This window comes from Haplochromis burtoni, unplaced genomic scaffold, assembly GCF_018398535.1.
Source record: "Haplochromis burtoni strain Fernald_Lab_line unplaced genomic scaffold, NCSU_Asbu1 Contig_432, whole genome shotgun sequence".
NCBI lineage: Eukaryota > Metazoa > Chordata > Actinopteri > Cichliformes > Cichlidae > Haplochromis > Haplochromis burtoni.
In genome coordinates, this window is record NW_024582793.1 from 155474 (window position 1) to 172464 (window position 16991).

General features: G+C 39.7%; 2 protein-coding genes across 4 annotated transcripts; one reads left to right on the top strand and one right to left on the bottom strand.

Moving 5' to 3' along the window:
- Nucleotides 1–10: 10 nt before the first annotated feature.
- On the bottom strand, nt 11–8058 carry mfsd9 (major facilitator superfamily domain containing 9). Of its 3 annotated transcripts, none has more exons than XM_042213292.1 (6): nt 7739–8058; nt 6552–6639; nt 5083–5126; nt 4070–4194; nt 2414–2640; nt 11–2328 (listed from the first exon to the last, which is right to left on the bottom strand). In XM_042213292.1, the coding sequence occupies exons 1-6, from the start codon at nt 7823–7825 to the stop codon at nt 1454–1456; spliced, it is 1446 nt and encodes a 481-aa protein (XP_042069226.1). In that variant the 5' UTR covers nt 7826–8058; the 3' UTR covers nt 11–1453. The 3 variants fall into 3 exon arrangements, with proteins under 3 accessions (XP_042069226.1, XP_042069227.1, XP_005945145.1); XM_042213293.1 differs by having other exon boundaries at nt 12–2328; nt 4070–4199; nt 7739–8057; XM_005945083.3 differs by having other exon boundaries at nt 15–2328; nt 2414–2623; nt 4070–4199; nt 7739–8056.
- Nucleotides 8059–9755: 1697 nt separating this feature from the next.
- tmem182a (transmembrane protein 182a) lies at nt 9756–16604 on the top strand. The gene is made up of 5 exons (XM_005945086.2): nt 9756–10199; nt 11936–12062; nt 13823–13921; nt 14007–14144; nt 14541–16604. Exons 1-5 carry the CDS (start codon nt 10041–10043, stop codon nt 14762–14764), a joined length of 747 nt encoding a protein of 248 aa, XP_005945148.1. The 5' UTR covers nt 9756–10040; the 3' UTR covers nt 14765–16604.
- Nucleotides 16605–16991: the final 387 nt, after the last annotated feature.

Consider the following 16991-nt stretch of genomic DNA (forward strand, 5'->3'; position numbering starts at 1 on the left):
ACAATTCAGGAGACAGACACAAAAGTACAAACTGTTTATTTGCTGTAACAGTTTTTTGGGCCTTAGTTTGGCAGGTCCTTCATGGAGCCTAGAGATAAATGAGATAAATGTATAAGAGAGCGTTTCCGATTGTTCCAGAGAGGTGCACTATGAAGGAAGTTCAACACAGCCAGGCTTTCTCTGAGTTAGCTGGCTTGACAAAACCTATGATGGCGGTTATTAACTTTGTCTGCCAAGTCGGACTTTCTGCTTCAGGCTCCGTGTGCAGTTACATAAAAAGGGGCGTTTCACATGCCACATGACACTCATCCCACACAACAGGATCCCTGTGAGCGCCACCTACTCCAACCAGAAACGACATCAGATGATGACTGACTAGTGATGAACAATCTATAAACAATACCAACATGTAAAAGTGAAAGACAAGACAGGAAATGAATGCTGCAGAAAATCTGCTTATTTAGTGCAGAGAGTGGTAGAGTACACATTTTAATTCAAGTTAATTCTTTTAATATTGAGTGCACTCTCATTTCTAAAGTGATGGCTGCACGTTAGAACTGTGAAGCTTTTCAGTTTATTGCTTGAACAGGTAACCTTGTTCTGTGTGCGTGAGAGAGTAAAAGAGGCTAAATAGATTAAAACCAAGTATAAAAAGGTTGACATTTTCTGCATCATGAATGCATGCACAGTGACATTGAGTTATGTGTTTCATCTCACTTCATATTACACCTCTCTGGCTCTGGTGATGCAAGTAAACAGGTGTTGAAAATAATGTTAGAAAACTTAAAAACAGTGAATAACAAATATGCATTTAAGCCTCTAATTAGGTAAATTAACAAATCTCTATTCTTTATGATCAGTCAAAGAGGAACATTAGATCAGATACTGCTATAACGACCATTTCAGATACTTTGCATTAGAATAAAAAACAAAAAAACCCATTGAGGTAAAATGTGTAAAAATCAAACTCATACCAAAAATGTAATAGCCTGCCTTTGACAGTCATCTTTTTAATTTTTATTTAATGAATTAAGTATTATTTCAATTAAATCACCCTCCTCTTCGGGCATGTAGTGCAGACCTGCTTTCATCAACTCCAGCTAAATTGCAGTGGTTACAAAACTTCATTAAAAATAAAGTCATAAAAATACAGTCATAATCCAGTAGTTTGTGCCCAAAGGTTGCTGTCAAACGTCAGCATTTTGCAGCAGTGTCTTCATTCCTACAGTGCACGTGACTTTTGATTCACCTGTCCCCGAGACGAAGACTTCAGTGCTGGTGTGATTGAAACGTCACAATATTTCCACCCTGTGATGTCATCGCACCAACAGAAGGGCTATCCTGTTTAAGAATAACACGTTCGAGTTGGCTTCACCGTTCCCTCGAGGAGTCTGCTGTTCATTGTCCCAGCTGGTCTCCTGCAATTAAGAGCACTTCTTTGTGATTTCAAAATTCATTTAGAGTTTCTGAGTTTGGCTGCTTTTGTCATCTCCCTCGCGTCCCATTTGGGGATTCTGATGAGTAGTAAAGCCACAGCTGCGAGGGCCAGCACCACTCCTAGACTTGGGGGGCCGCAAGGGCTGAACTCTTGCGCCAAACCAGACAGGAGAGGAGCCAGGATTCGACCCACAGCTGTAACTGACTGCCCGGCTCCAATCAGAGTCCCGCTGGCCTGGACCCCGCCCCTCTGCAGCTCCAAATCTGTGATACATGTCCGTCCGATAGTGGTAGAAATGGCAAAGAAGGTGGAGGTGAGCAGCACCTGCCAAACATTCGGCGCAGCAGCATAGAGGAAAATAAGCGTACAGGTGAGCACCGTCGAATGAAGCAGTAAAGCGGGCATGTTGTTCTTATACAGCTGCGTGACTGGCCCCACCAGGAACCCAGCCAGGGCCCCTAGAGTGCTGCTGTAGCTGATCAGGTAACCGGTCATTTTTGGTTTGAGTGAAAAGCGCTCCTCCATGGCCAGAGAAAAGTTACTGTAGTAGAGCATGATAGCTATGGCCATCAGAAGACGCACAAGGAAGAGGTCCCACATGTCAGATGAGGCCACTATGTGGATCCTGGAGCCTACTGAGGACAGCTGTTTCCAGACTGGCTGAAGAAAAGACACATCCCTCCACCTGAAACCACCTTGATGCTTTCCAGGAGATGTAGACTCTTGCTGCATCTCTGCTGTCAGCAATGGGTGGTGGCTATTTGTATGAGAACCATTCTGTACAGATTTACTAAAGTGTTTTTCGTGATACCCAGCACTCGTGTCGTTTCTGCAGACAGTGTCATTACGGTCAGCCAGAGTCTCACTCTGTGGTATCATCCATACGAGGCCTGCAATGACAGACACGCTGTATTGACATACATTTTAATTTTTACCTTCATGAACTCAGTTTATTAATCTCATTTTCCAACTCACCAGCATTAATAATGAAGATGGCTGCACAAGTAAAAGAGGATGTATAAAAGCCTCCTTCATGCTCAGTTAGGTAGCCACCCACCACAGGGCCCAGGATGAAGCCCACGCTGGAGGCGGCATTGAAATGTCCCATCACTAGAGGGCGCTCTGAAGCAGACACCAGGTCAGACAGCAGAGCTCTGCAGATGGAGAGTGAGTGCTTGAACAACCCTGAAACAGAAGACACACTGAGATGAGGCAGCAGAATAACAGTCTACTTAAAAGGCTCTCAAGCCACACAACTGTTAATACTTAATCTAAGATTAATTTATTAATCGGATTATATCTAATATAGGTAAGTGGACGTGATAAAATGTGCTGAAACCAAGGTGCAGAGAGCCCTGCTGTTTTCTAATGAAACTAAGCAAACAAAAAAAGCTGCTAAGCATTTATATTTCTGAGTATATGGTAGGTTTGAGTTCATAACATGAAGCTTTAAAGCTTGGTCAGTGGAAGGATGCTGATAAATATCCTTCAATGCAGGACACTGGAGATTATATGAAGAAAAAAGCAAAACAAAACCTCAGGCATGTTATGTAGAGCTGTGAAAAAGTACTTCACCCCTTCCTGCCTCCTGCATATTTGTCACACTTACGTGTTTCAGATCATCAAACACTAGAGGTGGGAATCACCATACATCCCACGATACGATATTATCACAATACTTAACGCACGATACAATATTATTGCAATTTTTTAAAAATATTTTGCGATATTCAGATTCTGTACATAAAGGTAAACTTTATCAATATTCATTTTATCTAATATCAAAGTCTCACACTCAGTCTTTCTCTCATTTCAGTCAGTTTTATTGTTGACAAACTGAACGGTTTGTATTACAGTCTAGTCCAACTTAACTGAATGCAACCATCTGGTACAATTATAGCTATTCTGAACTATGCAACTTATGAAAACTATGCAGCTCCTTCAGCAACTGAAGAATTTGAAAGTGAAATAAAACAAAATATAATTTTACATTAAATAAAAAAGTCCATCCATCCATCCATCCGCTTCCGCTTATCCTTTTCAGGGTCGCGGGGGGCGCTGGAGCCTATCCCAGCTGTCATAGGGCGAAAGGCGGGGTACACCCTGGACAGGTCGCCAGTCTGTCGCAGGGCCAACACACAGGGACAGACAACCATTCACACTCACATTCACTCGCACATTCACACCTAAATAAAAAAGTTTTAAACTTAATTAAAATAAAACATGTCTTAAATTAAAATAAGTAAACTGTCATGTTTATTGCTGCCAAAAAAAAGTTAAACACATTTGGACAGTGAAGGAATGTCAGGATTCTTGCTCAGAAAAAGGATCAACATGCTCTGAAGTCAGAGCACAAAAACCTTTTTTGTAACAAAATATCGATTTCTGCTGTCCCTGTATCGATACGTTATTAGCAAACAAAATATCACAATACTACACAGTATCGATTTTTCCCCCCCACCCCTATCAAACACAGTTTAATATTAGACAAAAATAACCCCAGTAAATGTGAAATGCAGTTTTTATTCATTGAGGGGAAAAAAGGTATGAGATAAATCCTTTTCTAAGGTATGGATATGTGACTTAGCTGATAAACACCAGTGATGCGCCCCTTTGAGGTTTCCGACTTACCCACAGGTATCCGTGCAAGTACAAACAAAGCGATGCTGGTGGACATCCCCAGCAGGCCGTAGCCTAGAGCGCTGAGCAGCAGGCAGGTCAGCAGAGAGTACCTCCGACCCACCACGTCGCTCCAGCTGCCCTGCCAATCACACAGAGGAAATGAAACACAACCACAGAAAAAATGTACACGTTTATAATTCCCGAACTCGTTTTCAGCGGTGAGATGACGGATATTTCCACAGCCCTGCCAAACATCTGAAAAGAGGGAGTTGATGCTAAATTGCTCGAAGATTCATGACAAATACTGAAAAACCGAAACAAACAGAAAGCAGACAAAAATATACCAAATTAAATTCTGTTTCTGATCTGTGAATGTTAGTCTGAAAGATCAGCTGACTCGAGAAATATCCTAAAACGCTGCATTTCCTCCATCGAGGCTGTCACACAAGTCTTTATTAGATTCTCGCCCTCTCTCACACACGCATACAAGCATCTGATGAAATAACACAATTAGGGCCAGTTGAGATGGGTGGGATTATCATAGAAACCCAGCTGTTCACATATCCCTACATTTATCAGGAATCAGCCAGTCTGAATACAGGAACTAACAGATGACTCCTTATCTGTTTAATTTGTCCCATGACCCCCGAGAATTTAAACCAATTTCAAGACCTTTGGATGGGCAGGAAAGCTGCGTGTCCAACTTCAGATACGACGCTTATTGTGTGGCATTTGAATGTGGTTCTGATTTGATTTTTCATCATGGCACCCAAAGGACTGCACAGATAAAACAAAGTCTCTCCCCCAGTATTCAATTAGCAGTGGAGAAAAAGGGTAAAAATCTATTTCTGTGTGTATATAAATCTGTACAACTGGGGCTAAGTAGGAGTGTCTTGTGTGTATGAAGGGATGGAGACTGGGTGCATTGTGTGACCTAAAACAGACAGTGTTTATTGTTTTCATGAAATTCCAGGGATGACAAAGAATGTCTCGAACAAAATGGTTGCAGAGTTAGTACTTACAACTATAGTGCTCGAGAAAAGCTGCAAGATCCCATACGTAGATCCTGCAACAGAAGATTTGCTCAAGTTTACATTTTAAATATAAAAAACACAGAGCAGACATCGCACGCGCTGAGATCCAGTGAGTCTAATGCCACTTTTTGCAGATACTAGACATAACTTCTTTTTTAAAAAACATAAGCAGACAGTGACACATGGGGAAATTTAGAAATATTGTGTCAGAGTTTTCCCCAGCATAGCGACTCTGAATCCAGTGATATCTGCAGCATAAATGGCACAGCGACATCACAGCTGTGCAGAGGAAGGCCCAGAGTCAGGGTAGGTCTTTACAGTAAATCACTCTGTATATACACTACTGCACTGGCAACTTTATTAGGTATGTCTACTTACTAGCAAATATGTAATCAGCAGCAACTCATGGCAGCAACTCAAAGGCATGTAGACATGGTCAAGATGACCTGCTGAAGTTCAAACTGAGCACCAGAAAAGGTGATTTAAGTGACTTAGAATGTGGCAACTGTCTTGAGGGTTTACAGAGGATGGGCCGAAAAAGAAAATATCCAGTGAGCGGAAGTTCTTTGGGTGAAAATGTCTTTACACCCTGTCTGTCTGTCAGAGGAGAATAGCCAGACTGGTTCAACCTGATACTAAATAACCACTTGTTATAACCAAGTTATGCTGAAGAGCATTTCTGAAAGTATAAGACTTTAAGCGAACTTGAAGCAGATAGGCTACAGCAGCAGAAGATCACACTAGGTACCACTGCTGTCAGTTAAGAATAGAAAACCAGGGTAACATTTTGCACAGGTTCCTCAAAATTGGACAACAGTTCAGGTGGTGGTGGATAACACACCACGTCATGAAGTTCAAATCATCTAAAACTGGTTTCTTAAACATAGCAATGAGTTCAGTGCTCTCAAATGACCTCCACAGTCAACAGATCTGAATCCAATAGAGCACCTTTGTGGTGGAACGGGACATTCACAGCACAGATGTGCAGATTTTGGTGTATTGTGCCAAGACAGACCAAAATCTCTGAGGAATGTTTTCAGCTGCTGTTGAATCTGTGTCACGAAGAATTAAAGCACTTCTGAAGGGTAGTAGAAAAGTGCACCTAATAAGGGGCCTGATGACTATGGCTATTATTATTCGGCTCATCTTTCAACAACACAAGGTCCTGACATACTGCTAAAAAACTATTATTCAATTGATGTATAACAATAAAAATAATCACAGAACATGGCACTGGGACATTCCCATATTATATTGTGCATACAGTGTGCTGAAGTGAGGATTAAACAATATATTATTGAGAGTGTTTGTTTGATTGTTTTGTCACTTGTAGTCTCCACAGCCTTCCAGTCTGCTGTAGATTTACTCACTTTTGTGTCACTGTAAGGTTGGTGCTTGCAGTACACCAGCTGCATAATTTTAACAAATGTATGTTATGTATTGCGGAAACAACATACCTACAATACCGGCCACAGTGGGACTTGCTCCAAGAGCCTTCACGTGATGGCTCAGCAATGGGATGATCATGCTCACCCCAAACAAGTCCTGTAAAGAAATATGGAGGAACAAAGGTGGAGTGAGGCCGACAGGAACATGCAAATCAAACATGGTGTCCAGCATACAGCAGTCTGTGGCCGGATTCAGCAGCCATGTAGAGTTGTTGCTCATCCTGTTTTTCCTGCACTGCTGAGATCAGAGCAGCTCTCCGAGCCAAAATCTTGATTGAAGTCACACAGCAGCTCATACAGTGTTCCTGACCCAGTCCATTACAGAAATTACTTAACCTTCAGTAGCTTTACTGTGCCAGTGCTGCACAGTGCCAAATAAATCTGAGCTGACTGGATCCCTCTAGTCATCTCTAATTGGATGCTTGTTTAGCTAGGTATGACAAAGTTATTTCTCTAAGGCACGACTACAGGCGAGCTCTTAAAATAACACCTTTAGAATGATCTAGACTTGTAGATCAACTTTGCATTACAGTACTGACAGCGATGCTTTGAAGAGGTAACGCCAAAAACATTAGGAAATACCTTCATCTTAATTTCTTTTAGCAGCCAAGCATTACAATGGTTATTATAAAAGGTCTTGTAGATACATGACAGCTGTCTCCAGCAAGGATTTCCAAGAACACCACAGTCGTGCTGAGTCTAATGCTCTATAAACAGACTTTGGACCGACACTGTGCTTAATACATTCACATCTAGTCAAAGCAACTAAGTGCAGAAGCTCTAGAGTTTCCTTTCTTTGGGCTTCAAAAATTATAAACGTGGTGCAGAAGTTAATTTTTCAATACGGGACAAATATGACGCGTAATAAGGGCTATTGTGAGAGTTTGATTCAGGTTAAAGAGCTCAGGTTTATTATTTGCATATTGGAAAACTCATTTTAGCTTCCAACTTCCTTGAACTTTTTCATTTTATTATTTGTATAAATAATAAATGTCTTAATGTATTCAATTTTTTTGCTAAAATAACAAAAAACAACAAGTAGGCATTATACAGAGTTTTAAATATGAAAAGGAAGGGATTAAAAAGCCCCAGCATGTTTTACATCATCATACCTGAGTTACGAAAGCATGACTAGGAAACAGCACACCTAAAAAAACACCGAACTGAGTGGGGTCATCTCTCAGTGAGGCACTCACCATGAAGCCCACCACATAGATACATTTTATAATCCTCCTCCGTCTTCTGTCTTTCAGTAATAAAGTGCTACATTTCTGGTTGATCATCCTCCCGCTTTGACAGCACGGCTACAGCCAAGGCGGAAGCGCTCATCCGCTCTAACTATCCAAACAGAAGCGGTGGTCTCATAAGGACGGGGTGATCGCAAGCTTCCGGGTTTTATCTGTGTGAGAAAACGTGTCCGATGTGAAAGCTGGTTGTCTGTAAATAAGACTATCGAGTTTTCGACCTACGATAAACTTGACTTTTTAAGTCTGGGTTCATTTAAGAGTTGCTGAACCGACGCGTTGGCTGGTCTGAAACACCCATAGATGGTATAACCCACTGACGTCACAAAATATGAGCTTTCCCCGTCATTTTCCCCAATAATTTGTGGAAAATCATAAAGCGTTTTTATTCATACCTGTTTAGAAAAAAGGTTTAGCCTTTATCTTAAATTATTTTAATTTGTTTTGCATTTGTTATGTTGTATATTTGTTATAGCTACTAAAAAACGGCAGATATTTTCAGCACTGTAGATTGTAGTTTAACCCACCTAATGTTGTTACTTAACTCACAGCAACACTGCGTCTCGTATCGGATAGATAGTATTAACAGTGTCGTAGAGTTTTGTTGAAAGATGTTTAGACGTTATCAGAGAGGGAGGTTTACTTGTACGCCACCTGCTGGGGTTTTCAAAACATTGCAACAGACACTTCAGCAGAATTTAATTTAACGTTTAAAAAAATGTGAACGAGAGACCTATTGACCTATTAGACAACGTCTGGCCAGAATGAAGAAGCTAGCTGGTAAAGTATGCAATTCACTATATGTAGTCATTAAATTCAATAATGATTGAAACTTGACTATAACTTATTCAAGTTTCCTGTAATATTTGTAAGTGTGCTTGGATATTACTTTGGTAATTAAGCATTGTTAGTTGCTATATTTCCATATAACAACTTTGTTCCCACCTTATTACCTTATTATTAGAGTGCCACCAAAAAAATCCCTATAGATCCATGTACAGATAGATCTATATACATGTACATGGTTACATAACCTACAAACTTTTCTAGCACATTGTGCAAACATAGACTGGAAATTGTGCTCAGAGGCTTCCAAAACGTCAAAAAACACCCCCAAACCAAAACCAGTACATATATATCTACATATTTAGGTTTCAGACAAGAAAAAATGATATCTGATAAAACTCTGATTTGAACTTTTGATCTTTTTGATGCTAACACACATACCGAACCTTTGAGTGAGTGTGGCCTGGATCACATCAGTGTGTAAATTAGACAGAGTCCCCTTATAGTTTTACTGCTAAATATTCCCCCCAGATGCTAAACCGGCACTTCCTCTCAACTCACACTGAGCATGAATACAACAAAATTATATTTCCGAAAACATCAGTGGAAGATACATTTTAACTTAAAGTTTAGCACAGTTAAAAGAAGTAACTGTGTTATTTACTTTTACATTATTAAAGGCTGCATATACTTTTTATAATTCCAGTGTAATAGAAAAAATGAGATCTGTATCAAAATGTCTAAAACGATGAAAAAAATAGTTGCTTTAAAGAGTTTGTGTGACCTCCTTTGTGTGATCGCTTCAATTTGTATAAAGTAATTTTTAACTTCCTATTGTGTCTTATTGCATGAGGTCTGGTTAGTAAAAGTCATTTTTATATAGATTATACTTGTATGAATCAACTGAAAATCAGCAAAGAAGTTGCATGAAAGGCTTCATTTACAGTAATTTGTAACACTCTGTTGGCGTTAGCCACTGTTGTGTGTGTTTATGTGTGTGTGAGTGTTGGGGGAGACTTTACTCCTCTTCTGTCCTTTCGGTCTCACCCTGCCCTGACATTCCTGTGCAGAGACTGGGTGTCCAGTTGCCACCGGTTATTTTGGTGTTAATTCCTTCCCTTCATACTCTCCAAATGCTGCACACACTCTGCTCCATAGTAGAGTGAAGCAGCCGCTTAGAGCCAGAAACCAAAAATAGCACAGGGGTAGGGGGGTTCAGACCCCAGTGGAGGATCTAAAGGTGTCACATGGACAACTTTGTCGCCCCATAACACAGACAGAGAGACAGGAGTGGTGTTAAGGTCCAGCAGCCCAACAAAACCTAGCTGAACTTATCTCACTCGCTGGATATAACACATAACAAGAGGAGTGACTGGATCTGACTCAGCTTGTCACATGCACTAGTTGGAGGGGAAAGTCAGACTGAGTGTGGGCATCCTGTAACTAAGTGGCTGATCAGTCCTGGACCATGAAGCTTAGAGTGGCGTTGTTCTTCGCAGGGCTCTTTGGGGCGTTGGCAGCTGTGTTCATCCTTCTCTCTTTTGGAACCGATTACTGGCTGCTGGTTTCAGAGAGCTGCCAGTTAAGGCCTAATGGATCTGCTGGCCCAGGTGGCGTGACCATAAAGGTGAGTTTTTGACCTTAGAAGAGAGTGCGGTATAGTTTATTTTAAGCTGAAGATCAGGTATGTGTTCATAGCTTTTACTGTTTACATGTGAAGTCTGTGGAACCAAAGAGAAAAGAGTTGTTCTTCCTTTAAGACAAGAAATAAATCCAGCAGATTGTTGTTTTGCACCATATTTAACCTCTTAAAGGTGAACTGTGTATTTCCAGTCTATACAGGTTAATGGTGGATCTTTAAATTCAAATTTGATCAGTTGTTTCAATCAGTCTTTCAGTAGTAGGATTGCAGGGTGGAAAGGCATCCCCGTAGGACCTACTTGTGTAATAAGACACTGTTTAATGTGGCGTGTGTGCAGCTATGTAGTGATTGAGTCACCGAGTGTAACATTTGGCCCCCTATGATTGAAATACAAATACCAGCAGTCTCAGTTAGTGTATTAAATATCACCGACTAACAGCATTCTTAAGTTTTCAGGGTTGGCACTGTTGTTGGAATCAAGACATGATGGCAACACAATAAAACCAACATGTTTATATATACAGATATAGCTGCCCTGTATGTCAGCTATTTGGCCTTCTGGCAACTCCAACCTTTCAGCCTGGATCACTTTCCTTATTTTTGCAATCATTTGGCCACACACTTACTCTGCATGACATCCCTATGTCCTTGCTTTAGAGCCTGGTGAGTTGGATCAGTGAGTCATTATCTCACTCATTCATGGCATATCCAGCTTGATGTCATCCATGTTGAGGAGGTGGTTCGTGGTTATATTCGTATCCACTCTGGCGGTGAGCTGGTTCAGGGGGTAGAGTCCAGTGAGTGTTTCTCACTCGTTAGACTTGTTTGTGAGGTATCACACACCTTATTTTGTGTGACAGTTTGTGTCAGTGTGCTTGTGATAGCGTCTGATGCCTATAATTGTATTTTGACACCTCTGATTTATCATCACCTGCCTGTGGAAACTTAAAGCTTTGAGTGAGAACCTTCTGCTTTCCTTTAAAAAATTGCAGAAAAATAAAATGTTTCAAATGTTTTGTAAGGCTAATTTTAAAGCCTGGCTGGATACGGCTGATGTCATGAAGCCTGAAGCCTCAAGATTCTTCCCAGCTCCACTTTCATTTCCCTGAGAGCCATTCAGTGAGCATCAGTGAAGAGCTTGGTCTGTTGGCCTCTACACACATTTGGCACCAATTCAGTTTTATTTATATAACCCCAAATCACAATAACAGTCACCTTAAGCAGCTTCATATTGTACAGTAAAGACCCTAGACCCTAGAAGCCCAGCTAAGTGCGCTTGCTGGGCTTGACCCTTGATCCTTGACCCTAAATATATTAACCACTCTGTAACACTTCGGCAGCAGTCTGAGCACCCGCCTCACATAATTTTGACACATCTCTTATATACTTTAATCCATCAGCTAACAAAATGGCGTGCATACATATCTGTCCCATATTTGTAAAAACCAAATGGTAAAATGGATGATAGCTTTTCTACTCTTATTGAGCACTCAAAGCATATTTTATTACCCAGTCACACACATATTCATCAAGCACTTCTTTATTCTATGCCTAAACTCCATGGAGCGATTCAGGGTTTGGTATCTTGCCCAAGAATACTTTAATATGCAGGCCGGAGGAGCTGGGGATCAAACCACCGACCTTCTCACTGGCAGACCTCCCACTCTACCTGCTGAGCCTCAGTCATCCACTCCGCACTTTATTGTTCTTCTCCATTTCAGCCTGGAGATGTGGTGCTGGAGGGCAAGGGCAGTAGTGATGTCACTCTATACCACGAGGGTTTTTTCTGGAGGTGTTCCTTTAAAGGCGACATGGAGGATGACGACCTGCTGAAGAGACTCTGGTTCAGTAAGTAAGACTTTATATTGCTTTATTTTGAATTTGATTAAAGTTCATGTCTAATGTGCTATATGCACTATTTGTAAAACCTTTTAACATCCAACAGTTTCCCTGTGACCAGTTTAGGGGTTTAGGGTTACAGTGACATCCACACACTTTTTTGTGGTGCGTTTTGCCTCTTCGGTACACAGAGATTTGATCTGAAAACTTCTTGCTTAATAAATTTCGGCCGCTCTTCCACTTTCTTCACTCCCAAAAATGAATTCATAGACAGAAATGTCCAGTAATTTAATGCCTTTGTTTATATTGTTTTTGTTTTTCATATTTAGAATTATTTTGACCCCCAAAAAAGTCTGACCTTGTGAATGTGAACTGGGTAGTTGTGCGTAAAAATGACTAGAAATACAAGAGAGGAGATTTCAATTGTATTTCTATTGTTATTTTAAAATTATGAATAGGGCTAGTGAGCCTGTCACATCCATGACACCAAACAGAACCCTGGGCTTTAATTAGTCCTGCTGAGACAATCCTTTGCAGGTAAAAGGCAAAATGTAAAGACAATGTGAGCACAAAAAAGAAAAACCAAAAGCTTCAGGTAAAACAGAGAATACACTGGGGGAAAACACACACTGTAAATGGGGACCCCCCCCCCCCCCTCCCAAAATGGTAACAATTCACATGACTAAATAAGCATTAAAATAATAATAACCCAAGACGTCTGCTCGAATGAAACCAACACAAGTGTTCAAAACACAAGAATCTGAACTTTAGAAATTAGACTAGAATACAGAAAAAGCATGAGCAGTTCCACGGATCACGACAGCAGAGTGAAAAAAAATGAGGACACACAAACAAGAAAGATATTCTTGCATTTTTCTTCTGAAACTGATGCTTGTTTAAGTGCAGTAAATTGCTCCCCTCAGATGTTCTGCTGCCACCATCACATGACAGCTCTACGACCGCACAGTTTTTAACATGCTGCTGCTATGGCTGTTAATATTGTATGACAGCATAGGCGTAGAAGCCCTTTCATGTGACTGTTTTAAGGCCATGCCATGTGATGTTATTCGGTTGTTTTGTCAGGTGATTTTGTGTCATCTTTTTTTTTTCCAATGGCGACTTTGAATGGTGAGCCATTGTCAGGAATAGCCTCCAGAAAGAAAAGGGCCTCGTGACGATCTGTGGAATTTCATATGTTGGAAGCAAAGAGCAAGAAAAGAGAGACAAAAGCACTTGCATTGTACTTTTGTAGCATAATTGCTGAAAAATATACATGTAATTAAATTAGATAAAGTCACAATTTTGGGCAAAAATTATTTTTTAATGTTGTTTTGTCTGTTTAGTTCCAGTGCTGAAGATTATGTGCAAAATCTGCAAATTGGAGCATTTTCCCAGAATTTACATGAAAATATTCAAAACAAATTCCAAAATGTAACTCTCTCTGTATTTTCTGCAATACACAGGATGCATTTGTATCTAATTGCTAAATAATTCAGTTAATTTGTTTATGCGGGTCTAGCGTGGCATTAGGTCAGGTATGCCACAAGCCATCCTCAGCTCACCTTGATACATTTGTGTGAGTTGGCGAGTTACATAAAAAGCTTCAGCTACTTTAGCCTGCCTGCAGTTGCTGCTCTCACTGCAAGCCACTTTGCAACCCACCGCCAACTGCTCACTCTGGCTTTTCCATATATGCTCGTATAGACAAATAGAAATGATTTCTCTGCAGATGTAAATAAAAATCAGTATTTTTCTCTTTCTGTTTGTAGCCAATCAGCCTGACTCAAAAGTATGTATGCCTGCCTACCTCTTCCCATTCCCTGTGTCTCGTCAGACCCACAATGCCACAGAGTACGAGTCTTCCATAAGTAAGTATTTATTCACATCTGTGTTTTTTATGTAGTGATTTCATTGTTTAGTGTCACAGAGCTGATTAACATCCCTCTTGTTCAGCTTACAGAGGTTTCTGGAGCGTCTTTATGCTCATTGCTGTAGCAGCTGTGGTGATTGGCGGCTTCATCATCATCTGCGCTGCTCCGTTTGCCGGCCACCGCTTGTATAAAGCAGGGGGTGGCCTCTTTCTGATAGCTGGTAAGTAAAAACCAGGTGACACTGTGTTTGTTTGTTTTTTTACACTGCCAGCATTTAAAAAAAGAATTCTGACTAAAGCAATGACATGAAATGTACAACTCTTTTATTTTTTCCATGGTTAAATAAAGTTTAAATAAATAAATAAAATAAAACTAATCAAAGAGCTCTAGCTACAGGTGGATCTTCAGATGCAGATGTTGCTTTTAAAACAAATAATAGGCTAATGACATTGAGATTTAAAATGAAACCTGTACAATTCTGCTTCCCCACAAATGCAAACATAATTTACTATAGAACATGTACATGTCTCTCCCACAGACGGTTAGATTGTTGATCTTATTAATCTGATTTGAAGCACATGTTGTCAAATCTCACTACCCCTCTCCACACCTCTAGGTTTTTTCCTGCTGTGTGTGGTGGTGATGTACGTACTGTGGATGCAGGTGTTGGATGTGATAGACCTTTACATAGACCACCAGCGTGCTCTGTGTTCAGACTTCCGTCTGACCTTCAGCTACGGTCTCTCCTTCATGTTTGCCCCAATCGGCATCTTCTTCTGCCTCCTGGCCGGCCTTCTTTTCCTCCTCATCGGCCGAACCATCCAGATTCACTCCCAGTGACTTACCAGCAGTAGAAGAAGAGCCCGAATGTCGGGATTGTATGAGGGTTTTATACTTTTCTCAGTCTTTCTGTCGTGTAAAAGCTGGAATCGGTTTGGCAATTATGTGGCACATGCTTGAATATTTTCAGCTGTTGTTGAGCTCGTCATGCTCACTCAAACCTGAGTCATTTTCAGCTCAGCTAAGATAGCACGGAGACTGCGGAGGACCCAAAACATTTAAAATGAAAAATAAACAAGAAATTTAAAAAATGCACGAAAATGAATATTAAAAATAAACCGAGGCGCTAATTTCTGAAATGTGCCATAAATTAATATTTCTGCTGGTCTTCTATTTATTTACCCTTCTGTTAATTTGTCTGCTTTCATATTTAATATTTATTACTTATTTAATTTCTCTTGTATTTCTCATATCTATTAATAATGAATATAAAAGATTTTAAATGTATATATTAATTAATTTAATTATCCCCTAGTTTTTTCCCTGAAACTTCCCCCAAAATTCACATTTTCTTTATCAAAGAAAAAAATAAATACAGAAGCAAATGAAAATAGAAATATAATATAAATTGATCCGTGTTTATTTTGATGTAATTCTTAATGCATTTAATGGCACATTAATGCATTCATGACGACATTTAATTATGCTTTTATTTATTTTTTTCATTCTTGAAGTTTTGGTCCTCTGCTGTATGAAACATTCACAAGAACAATGATTATGCTGAAGTATCTGTGGAGCACAGCTTTATTAGAGTCTCGTGTGTCTGTGATATTTTGAGGTATTTTCTGAGTATTTTCATGAAATTCAGGCACCAGCAGTGATATGTTAGTATGGAAGAGTGCTGTTGGAAATATTAAAGGATTGTGTATGGGTTGAAAATGTAATTAAAAAATATAAAAGAGTTTGTAAAATTATCTACAAAAAGCTTCTAAGGTGGCATCGTGATCTGTGTGTATAGTAATGGGAATCAGTACTGGGAAATAACTTCTGCCAGCTCATTGCTTTAAAGGTTAAAGCTGGTAATTCTTGATATTTGTTATCCTCCATTAAACACATGTAAGCACCAAAACCATCAGTATTTTCTCAAACTGCTGTTCTCTGACTGTAACCTGACTGTGAGGACAAAAAAATAAGTTTAACTGATCCTTAATTATTCCAGTGATTTTAGTTTTTATTCAAATATGACTCGAAGAAGAAAAAAAGTTGAATTTTATTCTGTTCAGAGCTGAATATAAATACACTGGTGAGTATTTACACAAGCAGGTCAGCAGATGTGCATCAACTCAAATGAACAGTTCACGTCAGTGCAAAAGGTATCCCTAATTTCTGTGTTTTAAATAGTTTCTGGATAACAGTGGAGCTCATGGTATAGATTCATAAGCTACTGAGCCTCAGATTGTGAGTGAACATTTTTATTGTTGGTTTTGGTGCTTTTTGATCATTGGGTGATTGCAGGATCATATTAATGCATCTCATTATGTTATCAGATATTTATTTGTCACTGTGTGTCAACATTTGCTTATTTGTCACCTAAAAGTGTGCATTTTTAGCTTTGACCACATTATTGGCTCGGCACAGGCAACAGTTTTATGTTAACGCTGTTCACAGTTCCCTTTCTTTTTGTGCTGTTCTGAGTGCGTTGCGAGATATAACGTCATGTCTGTCAAATATATGTACATATATATATTTTCTGTGATCTGCTTTTGCTGCCAATTAAAATCCTTTTATCATTGTTACAAAGCAATGTTGATTGTGCATTGTGTCAGATGCATGTAAATAAAACTAATAATAAAACAGTCCTTCTTTATAATAAAAGAAAAATGGGAGAAAAAAAGGAAAGAATTTTAATTTGCAAAAACAATCAGTTTATTTCCCGTGCATGAGGCGGCAGAATGTGTAAAATAGGACCGATGTAGCGCAACTTACAGATTTGTGACACCAGTGGCATGAATAAGCTAGGAAACTAACAACAATAATCAAATAGGATTCACTGATTCTTTAAGCATCTCTTAAGCACTGCACTAAAACCATAAATATATGTATATATATATATATAAACTAAATGACCACAAGATGGCACTGCTGCCTCACTTGAATCACACACCAACCGCCACCTTGAGAGACAGAAATCCCATTTTGCTTATCTTGACTCTATGTGGAGTGTATGTGGCGTTATGCATTTAATCACAACTTCAGAGGCAGAATCTGTAGATGAAAGAATTCACAC